Here is a 24230-nt window from a genome sequence, read left to right as displayed (position 1 = left end):
TTCTCAGAGAGTGTCCACGTCAGAATACTGATGACTGTGCCCATCACCATACACAGTTGCCATTTACCCAGCCCCTCCTGAGTCTTGGGCTCAGCATTTTGGTGGGTTTCTCTTATTAACAGCGACTCGGTAAGAGCGAGTCAGTCTGTGTTTCTCTTTCGTGTTGGAAACCGGGGCTCTGGGAGGATTTGAACCCAGGTCGACCTCCCCCCCGGGCAGTACTCTCAGTACCCCACCCACTGGCTTTCTTTACCTGGCTAGAACCCACCTGAGGGCTACGTGACCGAGCAGAAGGGTCTGGGCCGGGAGAAAGCAAACCCAGATCCCAGCTCCGTGAGTGCAGCAGCTGCTTCTGGAAAACCGGCCAAGTCCCTTAGCCTCTGGGGCCCTCGTTTCTCTTCCTGGAGTGAAACTTGCATTGGCTGCATCCATCTTCAAGGTTTTTATGAAGACAAGATGAGGTGACAGCTGGGAAAGTGCCTTGCAGTCTTGACCGGCGGGCAGATGTAGATTTTTTATTATCTACATCTGCCCGCCGTTGGGGTATTTGGGCTATTTTTTTTCCAGAATGCTTACGTTGTCTTTGATTGAATAAAAATCTCGGACTGGTTCCTTCTGTCCCTTGCTGGCTTTTGTCCCTGGGTGGGCACGGACTATTCTCTGACTGTGGAGATGCTGTCCCCACACTGTGGATTTGGGACAGGGTGGAGATGCACTTTGCTCATCCCTCTCTTCCTACTGGAAACGTGGGCCATAGGGGACGACTCATTTTCCAAATGCTTCTTTTCCTAATGTTAAAAACGATTAAAGAAAGTAATTTAGGTGATACAAACAAACTTTAATACCTCACAAAGTAGACAGTCTCCATTCAGAGAACTATAAAATGAAAGGAAGGCGGGAAGCTTTTACAGGACAAAGAATAGGAGTAAGAAGGAAGTACAGTCCTGGCTGGTGTGGCTCGGTTGTTTGGGCCTCTGCCTGCAAAGGGAAAGGTTACTAGGTCGATTCGAGGTCAGGGCACATGTCTGGGTTGCGGGTTTGGCCCCCGACTGGGGTGCATACTGATGTTTCTCACATCGCTGTTTCTCTCTCTCCCTCCGTCCCTTCCTCTCTCTCTCTAAAGATAAATAAATAAAATCTTTAAAAAAAAGAAAAAGAAGGAAGTACAGAGGCCAGAGCCGGCTTGGCGTTTGGGGGGGTGCAGCCTCCCCGAGTTCTCAGGGTCCTGTGTCCAGAACCCTTGTCACCATGCCGCTCCTGCCCTGCAGACTCCACTCCGGGACTGTCCTGGGGCCTCCCTGTCTGACTTGGGGGCAACAGTGACCCGTGGGCGGCATGGCTGACGCCGTGCTGTGCAGAGTCACAGCCACGGAGAGAGCATGGAGGGATCTTGAAGGCATCCGAATCCTGCAGGTGGCCATTCCCCCAAGGTGGTGCTAGAATCTGAGACCCTTGCCCCCGATGTTCAGATTTGAAGAGGACGCTGGAAAGCCTGCCCAGCGGGACAGTGGACTAAGGCGGGACATCAGCCAGGAGGTGCCAACTCCCTGCTCGGCCTCGCTCTGTGTCCCTCTCAAGTCACATCACCTAGGACCCCAGAGCCCTGGGCTCCCGGACCCCGCGCACCCCTCTTTGTTCCCACCTGCGTTCTAGAGACGGATGCCTGCAAACAAACAAACGCTAATTAAGAAGAAATGCAGGTGGTAACATGCTCTGAAGCTTGCTCTAAAGCAGCTCTGACCGTGACACTTAAATCATTAGGTCGCTAGGAAACTTGAAAACATCGTTATCTTTAGTCCTATAATTTGTGGCTTTAGATTATTGTCATTATTTCTTTTTTTATCCAAAAAACTTGGCCGTGATAATTATGTCTTGAAATAATTTGCATAGCTGTGTAACGCGCCTCCGAGAAGCCTCTGTGGGAAGCCCACTGTCGGTTTCTGAGACCTGGATGGGCGGGAGCTGCGGGGTCACCGGGGGCTGACGGCTGCGTCACAGAGGCAGCAGGTGCACAGGCCCCACCAGAGGCTTTCTTCAGTCACAACATTGCGGAACTGATTGTGCAGGCTTGCGGCTGTGCCTACACAAAACACAGGGTGTGTTCTTGTGTTATCATTCATTAATTATGCACTATTTTCCATGCAAACCACTGTAAACCTACTTTTGCCCCACCCCACCTCTTACCATCTAGATGCAAATATATTAGCATTAAAGGTATTGTTTGTGGTTGTCAGTTTCTGGAATGTTCTTAAGCTCTTTTTCATAAAACTCGACCCCAGACCCATTACCAGGTGTGGAAGTTGCGTGCGTGCCTGCGCTGTCGCCCCTGTGACTCCATTGCGCCCTCTGGTTTCCTTGGCAGAGCTGTCCGTCATGAAGAGGAAGAGGGGCAGGCCCAAGGGGTCCACGAAGAAGCCCAGCACTGAGGAGGAGCTGGCGGAAAGCATCGCGGGTCCGAGCGCGGCCCGCCCGCTGGCCCCGGAGGAGGACCGCAGCCCGGCTCCCAGCTGCCTGGAGTGCACCAAGTGCTCTCGGAAGTTCTCCAACACGCGCCAGCTGCGGAAGCACATCTGCATCATCGTGCTGAACCTGGGCGAGGACGAGGGCGACGCAGGTAACCGCCGCCCGCGCTGGCCGTAGAGAGCTCCAGCTGCGTGGGGCAGCGTTCGCTGGTTCCGCTACTGCTGGGAAGTGGCGCATATTCGTGCCAGCCTCACCTCTCCGGGAAGGTGCTGCTGCTTTGGTGGTGATCCTGGACTCCGACCGGGTGCAGACTTTGAATTGAGCGTGTCATCTGGGGGCTGATGCCCACCGAGCCCAAGTCGCAGGGGTGTCTTAGTGACGTGGGGTTGCAGAGAGGGTCAGACAGTCTCTGCTCTTAATGAGGTAGGGCCGATATATATTTGAACAATAAATACGGGCAAAGGGATTATCTTCATACGTGTAATCTGGTAGATAAAATATTTCAAACCGTAGGGTCCACAGAGAAAATAGTAACAGTCTGGTTCAAAGTCTGAGAAACCCTTTCACGGGTAAAACTTTGTACTTATAACAATGGATTCACAGGAATTTGCAAAGATCATAGAGCGAGATCTTGCGTACGCTTCTCCCGGGTTCCCCCCCCCCCCCGTCACGTCTGACGTAAACGCAGCGTCAACATCAGGACGTCACAGGAGGCGGTGCCTGTGTGTGCGCAGCCGCCACTGCCGTAGCGAGACAGGAGTGCGCCGTCACCGGAAGTCCCCCTGGCGCTGCGGCTTCACAGTCACCGCCCCCTGGCAAGTGCCCACGTTCCCCCAGGTCTGCAAGTTTCGCATTTCGAGAATATTAACCGAGTCCCATGGGATGGGAACCCTAAGGCTGACGTAGAAACCCGCCTTTTCAGACCCCGCCTCGTAATTTTAGACTTGAGGAAGCTAGGAGGCAGGAGCGTGCTCAGAGGAGGAGGGCGCATCATCCCCTAATCGTCGGCCTGCTGACAGCAGCGCTGCATCATCGCCTTTAGTGCGCAGCCAGGGCTGGCTGCCGTGGAGCTGGGCTTTGCATGTCAGAGCGTCGCAGCATCAGGTCCGCTCTGCCTCCAAGTAGTGCCTCCGTGCGGCTCAGCTCACAGCTGCATCCGTATTAAAGTATCATGGCGGCGACATCGCAGTCGACGAAAGCATGCGGCGCTCTGCATCTGCATGGCTGTAGTGGCTGATATGCATGTACGGTAACAATGCCTCTGATCCATGATCCCGGCGGCATTCAAGATGGTGACTTTACTGACTTTACCGCGGAAAAGCTGACATTCATGGCGCATGCGAGCATTTCAGCAGCGCGACTTTCGCGCCCAGCGGTCGCGGCTGACGTCAAAGCTGCATCTTTCATTCTAAAAGCTCTATCCTGTACCAAGCATAAGACGTTGGAAAAATTCACTGCGATTGCTTTCTCAAGAACGGCCAAGCAACTCTAAATTTGCTTTAATGCGTTCAAGTGGTAACCACGCATCTTTCACTGATCAAGTCGATTGAAGCAAAACACAAAACGAACTTTCAATGCGCCTGTGCAAGTGAGACTGGCAGCTTTTAGATCATCTGTTCGACATTTATCGTGCTGTGAAACTCGTCAAAGCAAACCAGGAAAACAAGTGCTTTGCTACTTCCGTGTCATTGACAGCTGCAGTCATACTGAAATACCGCTTATGACCCAGACAATATGTCAGGTGTCTCAAAGTGATCTCGAGGCACCTATTCCAGCTTGACTATTTCTGGGCCGACTTATGCAGGGAGCGATGACGAGTGCTCTTGTTAAATCCTTCTTAAAGAAGACAAGGCATTTATGTTAAGGTTGTGTTTCGCGTGTCTTCTGCCGCATTTGTGTCGGCAGCACAGCTGACTTGATGGCAGCTGCCCCCTCCGGGTGTTCTGAGTGAGTGGAGTTTGGACATGCGCAGTCGGGGCAGCGCCGGGCTCCAGATGTAACGCTTGTCTCCGTGCCGAGTGCGTAACGTCACGTCCTTTCCCTGTGCTCCCCCGTCGGCCCTCCCATAAGTCTGCATTAGTCAGGCGAACGGAACCTGGAGGAGATCTGGGCCGTGGTCTCAACCCTGCCCTGTCTCCGGCACGCTCGTAGCGTGGGGTCTGCCCTGGACAGTGACGCTCCCTTCCTGGGACCCCCTCTGTCCGCCTTGCGAGAGGGGAGGGGAGCCCTGACGGCTTCCCCTGGGCCCAGGGTGGCATCTGTCGTTTCTGCCCGTGCAGTTCATTGGTCAGAACTGATTGCGTGGCCCCACCCGACTTCACGGGGCCGGAAGTGCAGCCCTGCCACGCGCCCACGGTGGGGAGAGCTGGCAAAGGTTGCCGACTGTCCCGCAACACACTGCTGCGTGGCCCCTCTTCATGCCCATGGAGTCCTCCGCCAGCTGTGTCCTGGGGACTTAAGACATCCTTCTTGTGCAGGGTCTCCTGAGCCCGAGCCTGTGCTGCGGCTTGCGTCCCGGGGGGGTGCGCGCTGCGTGGCGTGTGCAGTGCTGTGCTCGGTGTCCAGCTCCTCACAGATGCCCCTCCCTGCTCCTTTTCAGTCGTTGGCCCCACTGTTCAGATGGCTCAGCCAGAAACCGCTCCCAAAGAGCAGGACTCCTGCTGGGGACACTTTTGTTTGAGGGAAGCCTTTCTTGTTCTGACCCTGGAGGCCGGCCTGGGGCTGTGCTGCTTGGTGACAGCGTGGTGGAAGCCTGCTCCGTGGTGCTGGGAGGCAAGGGGTTGGATCTGTCGAATTTGCCGTCTGAAGTTTGGTGGGCTGCCGTGTGTCCCGCGTGTTGGAACTTGATGGCGTGTGGCAGAGCCTGTGACACAGTGGGCCTTACTCTAAGGAATGGTTGTTCCCAAGACGAGTCGCTGCTGAGCATGGTGACCCCCCATTTGAAAAAGAGTGCTGTCTCCCGCCACGGCAGCCCTGATGGCTCAGGTACTGGGACGGACGGCCTGGCAGCCGTTAAAGCCAGAGGGGCTGCTGCGCCTGGTGCCGCCAGCTGTGTGGAGCCGCCTCAGCAGGAGGGAGGGGGACCCGCACCTGCAGAGGAGGACAGAGAGGTGAGCGAATAGGTAGGAGAAGTCAGAGGGCCCACCGAGCGGGAGACAGCAGGGCGGGGCAGCAGGTGGGGTAAGTATCTCAACGGTTCACGCAACAGCCCGCAGCTGCGGGCGCGCAGGCGCCTCCGAGGAGTGCCGGGCAGTTCTCCGCAGTGAGAAGGGGCCACCCAGAAGACGAGGTCCTCCCGCCCTTCCCGTGCCGGCTGTCCCGGCCGGCTCTCCGGGGACGCCTGCAGGCTGCAGGCAGGAGCTCACCTGGCCTCTCCTCAGAGCAATGGAGGGGGCCGGGAGGCTGCGGAACAGCCGGAGGGGAGGGGGAGTGGTGCACACTCAGCAGGTCAGATGGAATTAATGTGGGCTAATTCGTTTCTTAAACTGCTGTGTGAGCGTGGAGGGGTGGATGGTGGGGAGCCCGGAATGTAACCCCTTGTCAGTCTGCTGTTCCGGCAGCTGTCCCGGGCCTTACAGTGGTGATAAGGCCGACAGCACTGGGCTCTCCGGGGCGCTCTGAGAGCTAATTACTTCTTGGGCAACGTAGAGTTGGTACTTTGGGGTGTTAGTGCAGCGTCAGTTGTAAATGAATGCATGTGAACATTCCTGCCCGTGTGTGACTGCCCATACCGTTAACTCCTCCCTGCCCGCCCCCGCGCCAGCCTGTCCTTTTGAAAGCAAGACCTGTAAGGGCCCTGTGCAGGGAAACACCCAGATGCAGTCCCACCCCCGAGAGCGTGGGGTCGGGAAACGGAGCAACACCTCTCCCAAAGGGCTCATGTAGGATGGGGGTGGGGGCGCTGAGCACAGACCAGGGGCATGGTGAGGTAAAAGGAACTTACTTCAGATGTTCGTATTGATGAGCTTCATTTTTCTTTGCATGGTTTCAGAAGCTCATCCGAAATAAGAGTGTGTTCAGGTATGCGTGCATGGGCGTGCAGGGGTGTGTGTGTGTGTGTGCACATGTGTGTGTGCGCGTTAGGTTTTGGGTTGAGAATATGGGGGTAGTTTTGAACCCTCGCTGTAGGTCATTCATTGATGGATCCCAGCAGGGACTGAGCCCCTGTGGTGTGGGTGCGAGGCAGGGTGGTTGCTGGCTGTGTGACGTCAAGGGGACGGAGGCGTGTGCTGGGGGGCTGCCGGTTCCATGGGCCAGGCAGACAGCGACGGGGACCCTTTGTGTTCACTGTGATGAGCTTCTGTGGACTCAGGGTCTTGGGGGAGCTCAGAGACGGGTGCTTCCCAAGCAGCCTGGGGGAGCAGGGTGGTGGCCAGGGAGGGCCCGGGCGGAGGTCTGAGGGCCCCTGGGCCTCGTATTCTGAAGAAGGGCTGGCAGCGGAGGAGGGGGCAGGGAGAGGGGGGAGGAGGTGAGGACCGCAGTGCTGGCGGAGGCAACAGCATTTGTGAAGCCTGCACGTGGCCCGTGTGGGAATGGTAAGGAGGCGGTGCCGTGGCCCGACAAGGGCACAGTGTCTGAATTCAGCAGTGACGCTGGGGTCGAAAGAAGGGGGCATATTCTGGAGCTGTTGAGGAAGTGGGACTCCCAGGACCAGGGCAGAGGTTGGCGTGGGCAGGAGGCTGGAAGGGCTGAGAGGGGCCATCCGGGTTCTGGCTTGGATGCTGGGGTGGAGGGTGGCCCCGTTGACCTTGAGAACCCACAGGGGGAAACAGGTTTAGGGGAAAGAGGATGAGTTAGTTTTGGTCCCACGTTGAGTTTGGTGGCTGGTGGGTGTCCCTGGGGATGTCATGTGCCTGTGTGTGTAGCCCTGGCCTTGGGGCCCCCGGTGGCTCCTCAGGGGACTAGATGGAAGCAGAAGAACAGGACAGCAGGGTGGCCTGCAGAGGACCCGCTGCCGGGCATCCCTGGGGACTGAGGGAGGACGGTCAGTGATGGAAGTGACTCAGGGAACGTAGCGAGACAAGCCTGGGCACGGCGTCCACTCATGGGTCCTGGGACCGAGCCTCGTGCTGAGCCGGGCAGGAGCCGCCGCAGTTGCTTTAGAGGGGAAGGAATGAAGGTGGGATTGGGGAGGGAAAGAGGAGCCGGCTGGGGTGTTCCCGGGGAGCCCGCAGGACACGGCAGGAGGCAGGTGGCAGGTGGCGCACTCAGGGTGACGACTTGAGAGTTTGACAGAGGATTGTTGGTGATGGTGTGGGCAGGGCCAGGTCCTGGGGAACGTGGGAACAGCGGGTGGAGTTGTCACCCAGGGCTGAGAGGAGGGGGGGCCGTGCTCACCACCACTCCGCGGGAGAGCAGGAGGCCTAGGTAGAGGATGGAGCCAACCTAAGGTGAACTGACAGGGGCTGCTCTGTTCCCGCCCACCCCCTGCTGGTGCCTCCACCGGCCAAACCCAGCGGGGAGCCAGAGGATAGTGGGACCTGTGTGAACCCCGCAGGCCAGCCTCTGGGAGCTGGGTGGAGAGTCATGGAGGGTGGACCTGGAGGGGCAAATGGGAACTTTCTAGAATAGCAGGGACATTGGATTTTTGCTCATTACCCTTAAGACAGGATGCATGCTTGGTCTCTGCTCCTCAGGCAGCGCTGCCAGCTTGGTCGTCAGAGCATGCCGTGTGTGTGAGCTGCCAGGGACCCTGCAGGGCGGGGCGTCAGCTCCGAGGCGTCTGTTCCCACCCATGAGTGTCTGCCTCCACCTCAGGGCTTGCACTCACCTCGCCCAGTGCGGCTGCTTTTTAAAGCCCTTTCTGTTCACAAGGAAATGAAACACATAGAATTGTGTTAATGTGCTAGGGTTGAAGAGCCGTAACGCACAGATGTCAAGAAATGACAAGGCGTGGTTCCTGATGTCGGAAACCCGGCAGACACGTGGGCTGGGGGCTGGGGGCTGGGGTGAGGTGGCCACCGCTGAGCTCGCCTCTATCTGCACAGACCAGAGGGAGCCATGAGGAAGCGGGAACTCCGGCCCCAGACCTCAGAGTGACAGGACGCTGCCATCATCCTGTCCCTTCCCCACCCCCCACTGGCACCTGACAAAGACCTTAAGTTTACAGAGTTCCCAACGGATTCAGCTCAAAGGCAGCACCTGGCCTTGAGCTCACTTACCCTTGACTCTCCCGAGGCCCTTGGAGCAGGGGCCGTTAATAGAAGCGTTATTTATTTTTTAAATTATATTTTATTGATTACGCTATTACAGTTGTCCTGGTTTCCCCCATTTGTCCCCCTCTACCCAGCACCCCCGCTCCGTCAGGCCATCCCCCCACCGTTGTTCGTGTCCGTGGGTCTTGCGTGTAAGTGCTTTGGCTGCTCCATTTCCTGTGCTGTGCTTTACATCCCCACGGCTGTTCTGTAACTACCTATTTGTACTTCTTAATCCCCTCACCTCTTCACCCATGCCCCACACCCCCTCCCACCTGGCAACCATCAAAATGCTCTCCGTATCCATGATTCTGTCACAGTTCGTTTGCTTAGTTGGTTTTTTAGATTCATTTGTTAATAGATATTTATTTTTTGACATTTTATTGTTCATAGTTTTGATCTTTTTTTTAAATAAGTCCCTTTGACATTTCATATAGTAATGGTTTGGTGATGATGAGCTTTTTTAGCTTTTTCTTGTCTGGGAAGCTCTTTATCTGCCCTTTGATTCTAAATGATAGCTTTGCTGGGTAGAGCAGTCTTGGTTGTAGGTCCCTGTTTTTCATGACTTTGAGTATTTCTTGCCGATCCCTTCTAGCCTGCAAAGTTTCTTTTGAGAAATCAGCTGATAGTCTTATGGGAGCTTCCCTGTAGGTAACTAACTGATTTCTCTTGCTGCTTGTAAGATTCTCTCTTTATCTTTAACTTTTGGCATTTTAATTATTGTCTTGGGGTGGGCCTCTTTGCGTCCATCTTCTTTGGGACTCTGTGCTTCCTGCACTTATGTGTCTGTTTCCTTCACCAAATTAGGGAAGTTTTCTTTCATTGTTTTTTCAAATAGATTTCCAATTTCTTGCTCTTCCTCTTCTCCTTTTGGCTTTCCTATGATGCAGTGTTAGACCTCGTGAAGTTGTCCCAGAGGCTGCTTACACTATCTTCATGTTGGGGGGATTTTTTTTCTTGTTGTTCTGATTGATTGTTTTTTGCTTCCTTATATTCCAAGTCATTGATCTGATTCTCAGCTGCATCCGCTCTACTGATGTTTCCCTGCAAACTGTTCTTTATTTCAGTTAGTGTATCCTTTGTTTCTGACTGGGTCTTTTTTATGCTGTTGAGATCCTCACTAAGTTCCTTGAGTATCCTTATAACCAATGTTTTGAACTCTGCGTCTGATAGATTGCTTATCCCATTTTATTTAGCTCTCTTTCTGGAGTTTCGATCTGTTCTTTCATTTGGGTCATGTATCTTTGTCTCCTCATTTTGGGAACCTCCCTGTGTTTGTTTCTGTGTATTAGGTAGAGCTGCTTTGACTCCGTGTCTTGGTGTAGTGTGCCCTAATGTAGTAGGTGTCGTGTAGTGTCCAGTGGCACAGCCTCCCCTCTCAAGGTGCACCCTTTCTGTGGGCCGAGTACACCCTCCTCTTGTAGTTGAGCCTTGGCTGCTCTTGGCACTTCAATGGGAGGCATTTTCCCAGGTGAGTCAGCTGCAAGGACTGGCTGTGACCACTCACCACCAACCTCCGCCCTCAGTGGAGGACCAGCTGTGCAGCGGCAGGATAGTGGTGCTCTGATGTGGCCTGTAGCTGCGCACCTCATCTATTGGCTGCGCTGGCCCTGGGGTTTCACGGGTGGTGCAGGCCAAGGTCAGCCCCCAACTGTGTTTAGCCCGGGGCCACCCTGCCTGAACTATGAAGCAATCTGAGAAGGCTGCTACTTGTGCTGGCTTGGAGATTTCCAGGTGAAGCCGAGCTGTGAAGCTAATCTTGCTGCTGATAGTGCCCCGCCTAGAGCTCACTGAGGCCAGCTGTTGCTTATTTGAGAGAATTTAGGAAGTTGTGAAGCTGAACCAAGACCAGCCATTCATCTGGAAAAGCAGCTGGGGTGGGCCCTTAAGTTGGGTGTGGCAGAGTCTTAGGGGATCTGGAAGGCTGGTGAAACAGTGTTAGCCAAGTTGCTGGAGTCTCAGATGTGCCACCAGGTTGTCAGCTACACGGGGGAGGGTTCAAAAGGGACAATAGCCTCTGCTTTGATGCGAGGCACTTTGGTTCCTCCCTTTGTGCCCCTGGTGCCTTTCAAGCTGCTACCCCATGCGTGCTGGAGCTCTGAGGGAGCGAGTCTGCGGAGGTGAGGCCGTGTGTGGGTTCTTCAAGAGGAATTTCTTGGGGCTCCAGAAACTTCTTCCTCCGACTCAGTCCTCGCCAGTTTTTGCAGCCAAAGTTGTGGGGACTTATCTTCCTGGCACCCCAGAACCCAGTGCTGGGAGTCCTGGTGTGGGGCTGGGACTCCTGGCTCCTGAGATATCCTTCCTGAATTTTTACCCACCACACGTGGGGGAGAGAGCGGCCCTTTCCGTGTCTGCGCCCCTCTTACCCGTCTGGATGGATGTGGTTTCTTCAATTCCGTAGTTGTCAGACTTCCATTCAACTCAGTTTCTGACAGTTCTGAGTGATGGCTGTTCTGTGTTTGAGCTGTAATTTTGATGTGGTTGTGCGAAGAGGCGAGCCATGTCTGCCTACACCACCATCTTCCCGATTTTTTGTGTCAAAGCATTATTTAAAAAGCAAAAAAAAATCCCATAATGCATTGTTTCTACCTCTTGACATCATCCCACATTCTGCTGTGGTTATTAATGTAGGCGTGTCACCCAATATAGAGGCCACAAAAAGAGCTTCTGTGACTCAGGCAATCTGTAGGCCTTTCAGATGCTCTTATTACAGCCACTAAACAGTAACATACAATGAAACAAAACCTGCCACCAGGGGCGATGCAAATCAGACGTCACAGAAGACCGGTCCCTGGCAGGGACTTTGGAGACCGCTTGCTCAGCCCGCCCTCTGGCTCCTCGGGGGCGTCCTGCTCTCTGAGGGACTGGCCCGCACACTGGTCCTGGCCTCCTTGCCTCCCTCTGGCCGCGGAGAGTGAGGTGCCGCTCGGGTGACTCCTCATCTCACCTGCCGTCATTTCCTTTCGGTTCTACGTTGACATCTTTAGTGCTGGTGCTAGTTACATGACTAAGGACCTTTCCCACTCAGTTCACAGAAACCCATAAAACGGCCTCCACCAGGTCTAAAACTGCGCCGAGCACCCCATGGTGGGGTCAGGCACCCAAGGACTTTCGCTCCTAGCACTGAGAAAGCCAGCGTTGGCTTCGGTCAGTCTGCACGAGCCAGGCCCTTCCCTGCCTCCTCTTGAGAGGGACTTGCCTCCCTAAAAATCTGTGCCTGTCCATCGGATGCCTGCCCTCGGGCGTTTGTTGGGACGCAGACACACGGGTCCGGCTGTAGGCGGACCTGAATCGTAGGAAGCTCCCAGTTACCCAGGCCATCGCCCTTTGGTCTCTCCGTGCTTCTGGCTTCGGTCTATGGATGCAGGGTTCCGACCTCGCCTCTGGTAGCCCAGCCCTTTGCGAGCCTCCGCTGTCCACCTGCCTGCCTGCCTGCCTGCCTGCGGCTCCTCTCTGACCGCAGGCTGTGTGTGCTTGTCACGACGTTCCGAGGCAGTGGTCCTTGGACAGCTGACTTCAGTTCTGCGGCCGTGATTCTGCACAAGGGAAGAGCCCTGCCCCTTCCCGCCCTCTCTTTGCATCTTGCTGTGGAATCTGGGACAGCTGTGCCTTCAAGAGCTCGCTCCCTCCTTTGCCTTCACCTGGACGTCTGTCCAGGTGGCTCCCGCCCCTCAGGCTAATGCCGAGCTTGGCCACGTGGGGTTAGCTCTTGTCCTGCTTGTGGCTGGCACGGCCACCCTCTGGTGCGAGTGAATGTCTTTTGAACACATTCAGCCATTCTCCCAGTTGGGTGGTGCAGATTTAAAGAGCAGATTTAATCAAGGCCCACCCTCCCCCCATCACCTTCCAGATTGGCAGGGGAGAGGCGGGTCCCATGGGGCCACAGACATGTTTTGGTTGGCTCCCCCATTATTTTAAAAGTCTTTAGAGTCAACCCTGAAAAAATCAGATTTCGTGTAAAAATCTGGATTTCCAGTCTGCCTTTGAACAGCCAAAAGATTTGGTGACTGTGCCCCGTGACCTGCCGGCGCAGCCCTGGCTGCTCGGGAGCTGGGGCCCGTGTCCTGTCCGGAACCTCGCCTGCCGGGGCGGGTCACTCGTGCTGCCCGGGCCTCGTGAGCTCTGGCGCTCACGGGACGGTCCGGGCTTCCCACGGCCTTCCAGGCCCCTGGGACCCAGCTGCTCCTCCGCTGGCTTTATGTCCGCCGCCCTGCTTCTCCCCAAAGGGAGCCGCACGGGGCACTCGGGTAACAGTTTCTCCTTGTCTCTGCTACCTTTTCTTGAAATGGAACACTGCCATTTTTACCACCACCTGTCCTTTGCTGCAAATGCTGTTTTTTTGTGTTTAACGGAAGGGTTGCCTCCTTTGAAAGTCTTTTCTGAGCTGTCAGCTAGAGTCTACCCTCCCTCCCTGCCCGCATTGTCCCGACCCCTTCCTGGCTAGGTGGTGTTTGGGGCCATCTCTGACTGCACCGTCTGCACGTCGGCCTCTCCCCGGGCTCGGGCAGGGTCTGCAAGGGTGCTGTAGAAGGCTGGGTCCCTTGTGCCTGGCGCATGCGAGGCACCTGCCCGCCGCATGGAGAGGAAGTGACGGGTTTCTTCTCAGGCTGCAGGACCTGGTGCTCTCTCCCGCCCAGAGTTGTTCGTGAGTGACTCTGAAGCCTGGTGGGGTTCGAGCCAACGAGACGGGGGGCATCCCCGTGCCTGGACCGTGGCCTGCGGCGGGGGTGCAGGGGCTGTTCACTGACTCGAGGACAGGTGGGAGGACCCAGGATGGCGTCTGAAGGGACTCGGTGGCCTGCCCCACGGGGACCACTGTGCAGGTCACAGGCATGTCCCCTTACCACCCCTAGACGGGCTCTGGGCGCCCTCCGGCTCTGTCTCTGCTCGGAAGGACATTTTCTCCATCTCGGTGTTTGCTCTTCAGGTAACGAGTCTGACCTGGACCTAGAGAAGAAGTTTAAGGAGGAAGATCGAGAAAAGGCCCCTCGGAGACCGCGGACGCAGAGAACGGAGAAGGTCCAGAGGGTGTCCTCGGGGAAGGAGGCCGGGCAGGCGTCCAGAGCAAAGAAGCCCATCGTCAGCGTGGTTTTGACTGCCCACGAGGCCATCCCAGGTGACCGGGACGAGCAGGGAGTGACCAGACGGGGACCTTTGGGCAAGGCTGTACCGAGGGCAGCCTGGCTGCTTGGAGCCCGGGGTCCCCATTCCACCACCCGTTAACCCGGAATGACGGCAGGGCGGTGCGTGCTGTGTGCTGTGTGTGGGAGGGGTGGGAGGCCCCTCCTGCCTGGGTCGCCCACTCTGCAGCCGCCCCCTGCCCCTCCCGCCCCAGCGGTGGTCAAGGGTGCTGCAGCCAAGGACGGGCTTTCTGTCTCCGCTCTCTGCCCCAGCCCCTCTCCCGGACGCCCCTCCCTCACCGCGCTCAGCGGGGCCGCTGCTTCTCCGAACCCCTGCTGATTGTTCCGTTCCGCCGCCTCGCTGCTTTCGTGCGTTTTCAGTGGGTTCATCAAACATTGTGCAGTACTGGGAGTGTCTGTCTCCCTTTCCTTTCACGTGAGATAGCAAGTGGCTGTATTATGCTACTTTTTAAAAAAAAAGTCTCTTCCAGAAAGGGTTACTTTAGACTAAGAGCAGTTTTGTTATCATATGTTCCAAAGTAAAATAATAGGTTTTTTTCTCCTATCCATTTGGGGTGATAGGTGTGAAATAAAATTTTAAAACTTAAGTTTAGGATTTTAAAAACAGCTAAAAGTGCCTTTTAAGCATCTTTTTTTTTCAATACTAATAGTTACTCATTATTTAAAATGAAAATGCTGAATAAATGGCTCTTAATACTTTAGTGCCCAGAAAGTAGGTAAGTGGAGAATCATCCACATAAAATCTGTGACTAGAAGAACTTTCTGGAAAGTCACTTTAGCTGCCCACCCTGCTTCAGAGCAGTGTTACTCTGTTCCGGGGCGTGGAAATCCCAGGCAAGAGGTTCCTGTTCTCAGCCGTCTCTAGAAGCTCCTACAATAATTCCTTGAAACTAGGTGGTGGTATTTGGAGATGTCTGTTAAGGGGGGGTGAAGAGGAGAGTTACTGTCCTTTGCTGTCGCAGAGGCAAGAGGGCGACCGGAGCCTGTTCTTCAGCGCACCTGATAGACACCTGTGCGTGCGTGCGGTGCACATTCGTCTGAAGTGCCCGCTGCCGTGAAGGGTCTTCGGCCGTTTCACACCGCAGAGCTGCACACGGAAGGCGACCTTTGAGTGTGTTCACCCCAGCCCTTCGCTGACTCCGTGGGCGGAAGCAGAGGCTGCGGGGCGGGGCGGGAGCTCACCCGGCAGCTGGACCCCGGCGGTGCCCGTGCCTGCTCACCGGGGGCCGGCGGCTCCCTCTGCTCCGCGCTGCTTTTCTTTTATTAGCTGTTAGATTTTAATTTTGTATAGTTTTTTATTTTTGTTCATTTGCAGTTGTCCCACCTTTTTCCCATTGCTCCCCCCTGCCCTGCCCACCACCCTAAATAAAGATTTTATTTATTTTTAAAGAAAGAAAGAGAGGGAGAGAAACATCTGTGTAAGAAACATCAATTGGTTGCCTCTCACATACCCCCTGCTGGACACCTGGACTGCAACCCAGGCATGTGCCCTGATTGGGAATCGAACTTTCGATCTTTCAGTTTGTGGGACAGTGCCCAGCTCACTGGGCACATTAGCCAGGGCCACTACCCCATGCAGTCAATGCAAGTTTACATTTACGTAAAGTTCAACTCATGTCATTTCACATACATAACACCTGGCAGGTAAACATGTCTGTATCTGTCTATATGTTTGTGTATTTTTAATAAGTAGATCAAGTGACAATGGACCTCAGGACCCTTTGATAGGTTATTGGAAGGTGTACCCATTTTCCCCACGCGCACACGCGCATTAAATGTGTGACCTCAATGGAGACTGACACCTGGCCGTCATCCAGGGCAGAGATGTGCTTCTCGGCCTCTGCTCCCTGCACGGGGCTGCGGTCGGGGCCCCTCGGGGTGCCTCTGTAACACTCGGTGCATTGTGCCTCCTCTCAGGTGCTACCAAGATTGTTCCCGTGGAGGCCGGGCCCCCAGACACAGGAGCCACGAACCCCGAGGCCACCTCCGCCGAGCGGGCGCCCCGGAGGGGGTACCAGGAGTACGCGATCCAGCAGACACCGTACGAGCAGCCCATGAAGTCAAGCAGGTAGAGTGTGTGTTCCGCGTGACTCCCGCCCGAGGCCGGCGCTGGTGCCGCCACAGAGGGCGAGAGGCCGGCGCGAGAGCTGACTGGGGCTGTGCTCCGTGAAGGAAGGACACTGGTGTCTGGGCTTAACCGGAGAGTCCGCCCCTCTCCCGGCCAGTCTGCAGCCCACGGTGCAGGGGGGCGTGTCCCCTCCGGAGTTCGGCTCAGCAGGCTGGACATCTGGTCTGGGCCAGGGCCCGGGGATATGAGCGCGGACGGGACAGACACGGCCGCTGCCGGGACCTGCTTCCCTCTGCTGTGACCGACACAGGTGGTTTTGCCTGCGAGCTCCTGTGACGCCAGCCTGTAGAGTCGGACTCGGCGCCGCAGAGAGAAGGAGTGGTGGCGCGGCCGAGAAGCGTCCGGCGCCCGTGGTGCTCCTCCCCACTGGACTGTGGCGTCACGTGGGGCTTCATTGCCTCGTAGGCGCGGTCCCCTTCTCGCACGTGGGGGGCGACCGGATGTATCGGTGAAGCTGTGAGCGTGCTCATTCCTTTGGCAAACCTGTAGTGGGATTAAATTTGAAGATCACTGGGGTCTCACCTCAGGTGGACCTTAGCTACTTACCTTCACTCTGTTTCCAGGTCTGTTGGGGGGGCTTCAGCTGAATGCTGATCCGGCTGCGGGTAGACTGATACTCAGTATTAATGAGCAGAGCTAGGCTGTATTTCTGTGTTACACATTATTTTTGTAGTGTTTGTTATGAAAGAGACTTCATTGGTATGACAGTTTTGCTTTGTGAAACAGAGGTGCAGACCTTTAGGTTACGGCAGTCTGTCAGTTAGGCCGTCTTAGTTAAGGTCTCCATGCAGATGTGGTTCAGGTTTAGTATATAGGAGCTTTGGGAGGCCCGGGAAAATACCAGTAAAATCATTCGTGAGCTCTCCACCCCGGGATAACCACTGTTAATAGTTTAGAGTGTTCCTTCTCAGCCTTTTTGCAGCCCATATATTTTATAGAATTGAGTTTATATTTTAGGAGCAATTTTGTATCTTGCTTTTAATATTAGCCACATTGTACTTTGTTTTTGCTGAATTGTTCACGACCTCTCTTTCGGGGCACATGCTGTAGCACGATGAGGATGTGCCTTCTCCGCTCCAGACATGGCAGCCAAGGGGGTCTCTGTAAAATGCCCGTTGGATTGTACCCTCCGAGGCCCCCCCTGCTGTCGGGAGAGCCCGGCCTCAGGCCTTCCAGAGCGGCCCCCTCTCCCACCTGGCCCGGCCCCTCCCGTGCGCCCGCTGGTTCTCTGGCTCCAGCCACCTGGGCCTGTTTCACTTCCTTAACCTTTGTTGTTTGCAGGTGCCCCCTGCTCTTCCCGGGTGCCGCCCCTCCCCCGGTCGTCCCTCAGCTCTCTGCTCTGCCGCCCAGCCCTCCCTCTGGGAGGCCCGCGCTGCCCCTCAGGGAGCCCAGTCTGCCTGACCTGGTCCTCCCCCACCACAGTCAGGGACCCGCGGTCTCCCCAGCTCCGTGTGCTGGGACTGTCGGGCCGGTCCGTGCTCCTCTACAAGGTCAGCGCCCAGAGCACGGGGCGTGTGTGTTTTCAGTCCCTGCGCATCCGCAGCGTCTGGAACACTTGTTTGAAATAATGAATGAATGGAAAAAATGTGCAAAGTCGTCTCCTGCGTCGGGAGCCTCAAACGGCTTCCCGCTCTGAGCTGTGGTAGGAGAGAAGCAGCTCAGTGAGCCCTTTCCTTGGGATTTTGTGCTCCTCCTGGACCCAGAGGCCAGGCCCTGTGAACGGAGCGCCCAGTCGCGTTCTCCCACAGCGGGTGGGGGGAGGGCATCAGCAGCGTAACCCAACAGGAGCTGGCTGGGGGGGCCTGGCAGCCCGTGCGTCCGCTCACGCTCACAGGCAGTGGCCAGCACTTGAGAGCCGGACGCAGCCGCTGGGCGTCTGTGTCCACCCCCTCCTCGGGACGCAGGGCACCGAGGACGGTCCCGGGTGTTGTCTGGTAGCGCAGTGCAGCCGAGGGTTCTCCTAGGACCACTTAGGTCTGGCATTGGAGAAGGGGGTGCCGTGGAGTGTTTGTTGAATTAGTATTCCGAGTCCAGGCTCCCTTCCTCTGGTGTTCTCTGCACCAGTAAAATCTGTCTCCTTCTGGATATCTTTACCATCTGAGAAAAGTCCAAATGACTTTCTTTAAATTGGCCTTGGATTCAGCATGCAGGCCTACCAGTAACTTCCACATTTGAATATTTTAATTATACCCCGTGAAGTGTACCCTCCGGGGTTCGTGGACTGCGATCCGTTTGCGTATTTCTGATTTAAGGACAAGGCAGCCTGTGTTGATCAAACACAGTGGTGGGGAGAGTCCGGTAATTACAGGCCCGGCGGTTCCGGCGGGGGCGGCTCAGCGCCATCTGGCTCACGGTGCGGTGCGGTCGCTCGTGTCTCTGAGGCCTCCCCGGGGACCCTGGACACGCGTCCAGAGGGGGCCCTCGTAGGGGAGGAGGCCTCGCCCACCCCCTTGGCTCGTGGCCAGCTCCTGTCCCCGTGCACGTTGTAGCGGTTTGGTGACTGTCACTTGCTGATTTCAGAAACAAGGCACGGCGGTCCCGATGGCATGGGCGCCCCACACAGGGGCCTTCTCCCTGTGTACGGCCCCCCTGGGCGGGGGTTGGGGTGTGTGGTGCTTGCAGACAGCTCAGAGGATGGGGAGGAACGAGCCAGCTCTGGAGACAGGCAGTCTGCTCAGGCTCATACCCGGGCCTCACCGCTCACTAACTGTATGACCGTGGGCACCGGCTCAGTCTTCGTATCTGTAAAGTGGGTACAGTGGGAGGGTTGGGATTAGAGACTTAGCACGGGGGCTGGCGCATGCTAAGTGCTCAGCGGTCATCAGCTGTTGTCACTGCTGTCTCTTTCCCCACACGCGTTGCCCTGTTGAAAGGAAAGGGCTCCGAGGGGGACTGTGCTTTTCTTCTCCACCCCGTACGTGAGATCCAGCAGCGCCTAGATCCCGTGGCAAGTGTTAATCCATGGCGCTCATTTATTAATAAGTGATGGGACGAGGTTAGTAACCGATCGCTGAACTCAGAGAGCTGTCCGAGTTCGAAGCCAGCCGTGACACAGGGGACTGAGATGCAGATTCTGTGTCAGCGGGAGAAAGTCCCGTGGCACAAGTCAGCACGGGGCCTCCCGTGATGTGCCAGAGGACTAGCCACCAACCCCCCACCTGCTCCCACCCGCAGTCCTCCACTGCGGCTGGCCAGGCCCGTGGGTGCCCACCTCACCGAGAGCTCAGCGCCACACGCGTCCGCGGGCAGACGCGTCCTCAGCAGAAAGGAGGCGGCAGCTCAGTTCTCAAGGCGCTTGGTCCTGCTCCGGACTCCGCTCAGACCCCTTGGCCACTTTCCTGGGAGAAATGCCGGGCTCTTTCGCTAGTGGGCGGCCCTCCCGTGGGAACCCGCAGCAGAGGGAAAGGCTGCCACCCCGACGGCTGGTTGAAGGGACAGGCGGGTCTGCGTTACCGGAGCTCCTGAGCGAGCCGAAGCAGGTGGTGCGCAGTCCCATGGAGCAGACTGGGTTCATTCCGTTAGGACTGGCCCCGCTGAATTGCCCGGGACCCATGCAGGCCAGCTCCAGCACACAGCTGGTTCTCGAGTACGTTCTGAGCGACACAGTCCTCCTCCTCCTCCTCCTCCTGCTCCTCCTCCTCCTCCAGCTTCCCTCCTCCTTGTTCTGGCCTGAGCTCTCAGACTTCTCTGCTTCGGCAAGTTTCCCAGCCCCCTCCATCCGGTTAGGGGTGGCTTTCTCTTTCACCCCGCTCACATTCCAGTCCACGCGTCCCACATGGTGACGCAGCCGTGTGCCGGCCTGTCCCCTGCCCCCCAGGCTGGGAGTGCAGGATCACGGACCCTCGCTTCTGTCCTCGATGGTCCTCGGTCCTGTTGGTCGATAAGTGCATGCGTCCCCGCCCCCCCCCCCCCCCCAAGCCCCACCTAGCTCCCTCTCGAGCCTTCGCTGTTTGGTTCCTAGGAGGAGCTGGAGTCTCCAGCAGTAACTGTGGTGTTGTCTGTTTCCAGGCTAGGGCCCACCCAGCTCAAGATCTTCACCTGCGAGTACTGCAACAAGGTCTTCAAGTTCAAGCACTCGCTGCAGGCCCACCTGAGGATCCACACCAACGAGAAGCCGTACAAGTGCTCCCACTGCAGCTACGCCAGCGCCATCAAGGCCAACCTCAACGTGCACCTGCGCAAGCACACGGGCGAGAAGTTCTCCTGCGACTACTGCTCCTTCACCTGCCTGAGCAAGGGCCACCTCAAGGTGCACGTCGAGCGGGTGCACAAGAAGATCAAGCAGCACTGCCGCTTCTGCAGGAAGAAGTACTCCGACGTCAAGAACCTCATCAAGCACATCCGGCACGTGCACGACCCGCAGGACAAGCCGGTCCAGGAGGCCCTGGACGAGCTCTGCCTCCTGACCCGGGAGGGCAAGCGGCAGCTGCTCTACGACTGCCACATCTGCGAGCGCAAGTTCAAGAACGAGCTGGACCGCGACCGCCACATGCTGGTCCACGGTGACAAGTGGCCCTTTGCCTGCGAGCTGTGCGGCCACGGGGCCACCAAGTACCAGGCGCTGGAGCTGCACGTCAGGAAGCACCCCTTCGTGTACGTCTGCGCCCTCTGCCTCAGGAAGTTCGTCAGCTCCATCCGGCTGCGCGCCCACATCCGGGACGCGCACGGGGCCGCCCAGGAGGCGGCCGTCTTCACCAGCTCCATCAACCAGAGCTTCTGCCTCCTGGAGCCCGGGGGCGACATCCAGCAGGAGTCCCTGGGCAGCCAGCTGCAGCTGGCTGAAGAGGAGTTTGCGTTCCGGGGGGTCAGCGCGCCCAAGGAGGCGGCCTGCCCCGGGGACGCGGAGCCTGAGGGGGGACGGAAGGAGCCGGAGGCCCTGCTGCAGGTGCCTGCCCCGGCCACGCACTTAGCCAGCGCCCCTCAGGCCGAAAGCACTGCCCTGCCGTCCTGCGCGCTGGGAGCTGCCGCGGTGGGGCCCTCGGACCTGCACCCCCAGGTGGTTGTTCCCAGTGAGCTGCTGCTGAAAAACGACCCCTTCTCTGCCGAGGTGCACGCTGCTCCTGAGAAGACTCAGGACCCCCAGCCCGGAAGCCCCACCCAGACTCAGGACGAGGAAGTCACCCTGCTGCCGCCCAAGGCCGGAATCCCTGCCGCAGACCGGGAGACCCCGGCCTCCGAGAGCCCCCCAGGGGAAGGGCAGAAGGCCGCTGCCCTCCCGCCCGAGGGACCAGATCCCAGTAGGTGCCCCAGGTCAAACCCAGCAGAGGCCTCGGACCCGCCTCCGGCGGCCGGCGGGAAGGACGCGGCCGTGGGCCAGGCCGACCTCTGTACCCCCGCGCCCGAGCACCGGGCGAGCATGAACGCCTTCCTGCGGATCCTGGACAGCTTGCAGAAGAGGCGCATGGACCCCGGCCTGTGCGAGAGGCTCCGGAAGGTGTACGGAGACCTGGAGTGTGAATACTGTGGTAAGGGAGGCGCGGGGCGCAGCCGGCGGGCCTCTCGCTCCGTAGCCCGCCCGCCCGCCTCGCGTGCGGCTGGAGCGCGCGTCTCTGCAGAGAGCGGCTTCCAGGCGAGCCGTGCCTGTCTGTGGGGAGCCGCGGGCGGCCACCCGCCCGTGCGCGGGCTTTGCGGAGACGGCGGGGTGACGGGACAGAGAGCCGTGCGGCTCGGTCAGGCTGCATGCGGAGGTTTAGCCGCGGCCTCTGCCGGAGCGGTACCCAAGGAGAGTCTCTCTTCCGGCACAGGACGCGGTTGGCGTAGAGCTTTGCGTTGTGGCCGAGGGCTAGACAGATGAGCAGAGAGAGAGAGAGAGAGAGGGAGAGGATGGGGCGTGGTGGCAGCCCTGGGCGGGGAGGCCCCGAGCAGGACCTTCCAGTCACAGAGCAGGCGCGGCCTCTGTGTCCCCGGGGAGCGGGAGGTCCGGCGCCAGCCTGGTGACCCAGGCGTCGCCGGCACGTGCGTCCAGCCCTGGGCACCGTAACCGGTCCTCGGCAGACGCCCGTGTCCTCCCCTCCCTCCCGGCTGTGACGCCAGGCGGAAGAAGTAGCCCCTTAGCGCTCGCAGCCGCCCACCTCCGGAGGCAGCCCCCTGCAGCAGTGTGGTGGGGAGTGTGAAGGGTGGCCCGCCCAGGCAGGAGACCTAGAGGAAGGCGGTCGTTGCGGAGTGGTGGTAGTTTTTAAAAAAATCAGACTCAGTCTAAAAGAAACTTCCTTCTTCTCACGTGAACATATTTTTTTAGGCAAACTTTTTTGGTACCAAGTGCATTTTGACATGCATGTGCGCACCCACACCCGGGAACATCTGTATTATTGCTCCCAGTGTCATTACTCTTCCATCACCAAAAACTGCCTTAAACGCCATGTAATTCAGAAACACAGTAACATCTTGCTGAAGTGTCCCACTGATGGCTGTGACTACTCGACTCCAGATAAATATAAGCTGCAGGCACACCTTAAAGTGCACACAGAGCTGGTAAGTAGAAGCCCGAGCGGCGGCCCCGTCTCCCCTGGGTGCTCCCGGCTTGCTCACTGCCATGCATTTGGAGGCGTCCCCGCTGCGTGTCAGTCCGGCGTGCCGGCGTCCACCCCGAAACCAGAGCGGCCCTTCCCGCAGCACCGGCTCTGCGCCTCTCAAGGGCCTTCACCCCAGGGTGCCTTCTAGATGGAATACATTTCGCTTTCTGTGCGGAGTTTCCCGCGTGGGGTGGAGTCTGCGGGAGAAAGGTGTGCAGGGGAGAGGTGAGGCGAGGGTGCCCAGTGCTGTGCGGAAGGGTCGCTGACCACAGGGCTGACGACGATGACGACGACGGCACCGCCAGAGGTCGTGGGGAGGTCAAACCGGACGGCGCCTGGTGAGGGCCGCTCCCGGGGTCCGGCTCGTAGGGAGAGCGGGGTGAGGCTGCTGCCTGGTAGCCGTGCCGTCTGCAGGAAATCGAGAGGCTGCTGTGAGGCGATGTTATTTTTTAAAAAAGGGGTGCGTGTATTCAAGGTGCTGCTCGTGTTCATGATGGCAGATCGGGTTCGTTCTTCGGCTGGGAGATCAGGCAGCCCCGCGGGTGAACGTTTAGTTTGCGAACCCCGGTCTACCGAGGAGGCTGACACCTGAGAATGGTCGAGACGCGCTGTCCGGGGGACGCGGTGGGCCCAGACAGACGTGCTGTGTTCCCACCGTGTCCCCTTGCATGCTGCAGGCGGCGCTGGTGGAGGCTGCACATGTGATGTTCGTGCCGCTGTCTGCTGGCACCAGCGTCGCTGGCACGGTAGCACTTTGTCACTGAGGGTGAAGGTGGGGTTTTTCAGGCTTTGTGGGTAGGTCAGAACACGCCCTTGGGGGTCAGAACCCTGCATTCAGATGCTGTCTCTAGCCCTTGCACAGGCTGCGTGACATTGGACAAGTCACTTGTCCTTTCTGAGACTTGGTGGCCTTCTATATGAAATATGTACTAAAAAGTATGCATCCCTTTTATGCACACACATGTGCACAGGCGTTAAATGCTCACCTGAGAATGTGTTTATTAATTTCGGGAGGGAGGGAGGGAGGGGGAAACATTGATGTGAGGGAAACATGGACTTGTTGCCTCCTATAGGTGCCCCGACCTATAACCGAGCCTGCACCTAGGTGAGTGCCCTCACCGGGGATCGAACCTGCCGCCTTGTGGTGCACAGGAGGATTCTCCAGTTAACTGAGCCACCCGGCCACGGCCACATAATGTAGTTTTTAAATGACTCTTTTCGGTTATGGTTGGCGTTCAATATTGCCACATTTTGCTGTGCATGGTGCGCACCCATGTTTTTGGCCCAAACTTTCAGGGAAAAAAATCTTTTGTTTTAATTTTTTAGTTCAATTTTTATTTACTTACATTTAGAAACAAAACTGATTATTGTATTCCAGAAACAAAACAATTATATTATTTTGCATATGGATATCGTTAATTGCTTTCTAGATTTACACTTTTAATGCATAAGCATAAATAAAAGAATTACAAATATTTGTATAGATGTGGAATTAGTACTGCTGTGTACAGTGCACACCTTATTTTTCCCTTAAAAATTTGGGCAAAAAACTATGCATTGTACACGGCAAAATACAGTATATTAGCGTCAGATGTATAGCATAGGGGTTGGACATTTACGTAATTTATGAAGTGATCACGTAAGTCTCTAAGTCTTACACACACACACACTACACACAACTATAAACACCGTAGACGCATGCACCCGTGTGCACACATCTGCACGTGTACATCGGGGTGTAGGTCTCTGAGAGTCACTGGGGGGTGAGGATGGGGTGCTCTGGATGAAGATC

At 56.9% G+C, this 24230-nt stretch overlaps 1 protein-coding gene across 2 annotated transcripts in view; it reads left to right on the top strand.

Annotated features, from left to right (window-relative positions):
• ZFAT (zinc finger and AT-hook domain containing) overlaps positions 1 to 24230 on the top strand; it is a 111639-nt gene that overhangs the window by 27308 nt on the left and 60101 nt on the right. For both annotated transcript variants that reach the window (XM_045861516.1, XM_045861515.1), the window contains 5 exons: positions 2363 to 2614; positions 13585 to 13773; positions 15716 to 15866; positions 19935 to 21391; positions 22165 to 22397. In XM_045861516.1, the coding sequence (XP_045717472.1) occupies positions 2363 to 2614; positions 13585 to 13773; positions 15716 to 15866; positions 19935 to 21391; positions 22165 to 22397 (2282 nt within the window). The remainder of the gene's footprint in view (positions 1 to 2362; positions 2615 to 13584; positions 13774 to 15715; positions 15867 to 19934; positions 21392 to 22164; positions 22398 to 24230) is intronic.

This window comes from Phyllostomus hastatus, unplaced genomic scaffold, assembly GCF_019186645.2.
Source record: "Phyllostomus hastatus isolate PE091 unplaced genomic scaffold, TTU_PhHast_1.1 phas_scaffold_21, whole genome shotgun sequence".
NCBI classification, from domain to species: domain Eukaryota; kingdom Metazoa; phylum Chordata; class Mammalia; order Chiroptera; family Phyllostomidae; genus Phyllostomus; species Phyllostomus hastatus.
Note: the sequence above shows the minus strand (reverse complement) of the source record. Positions and strands in the feature narration are given on the sequence as shown.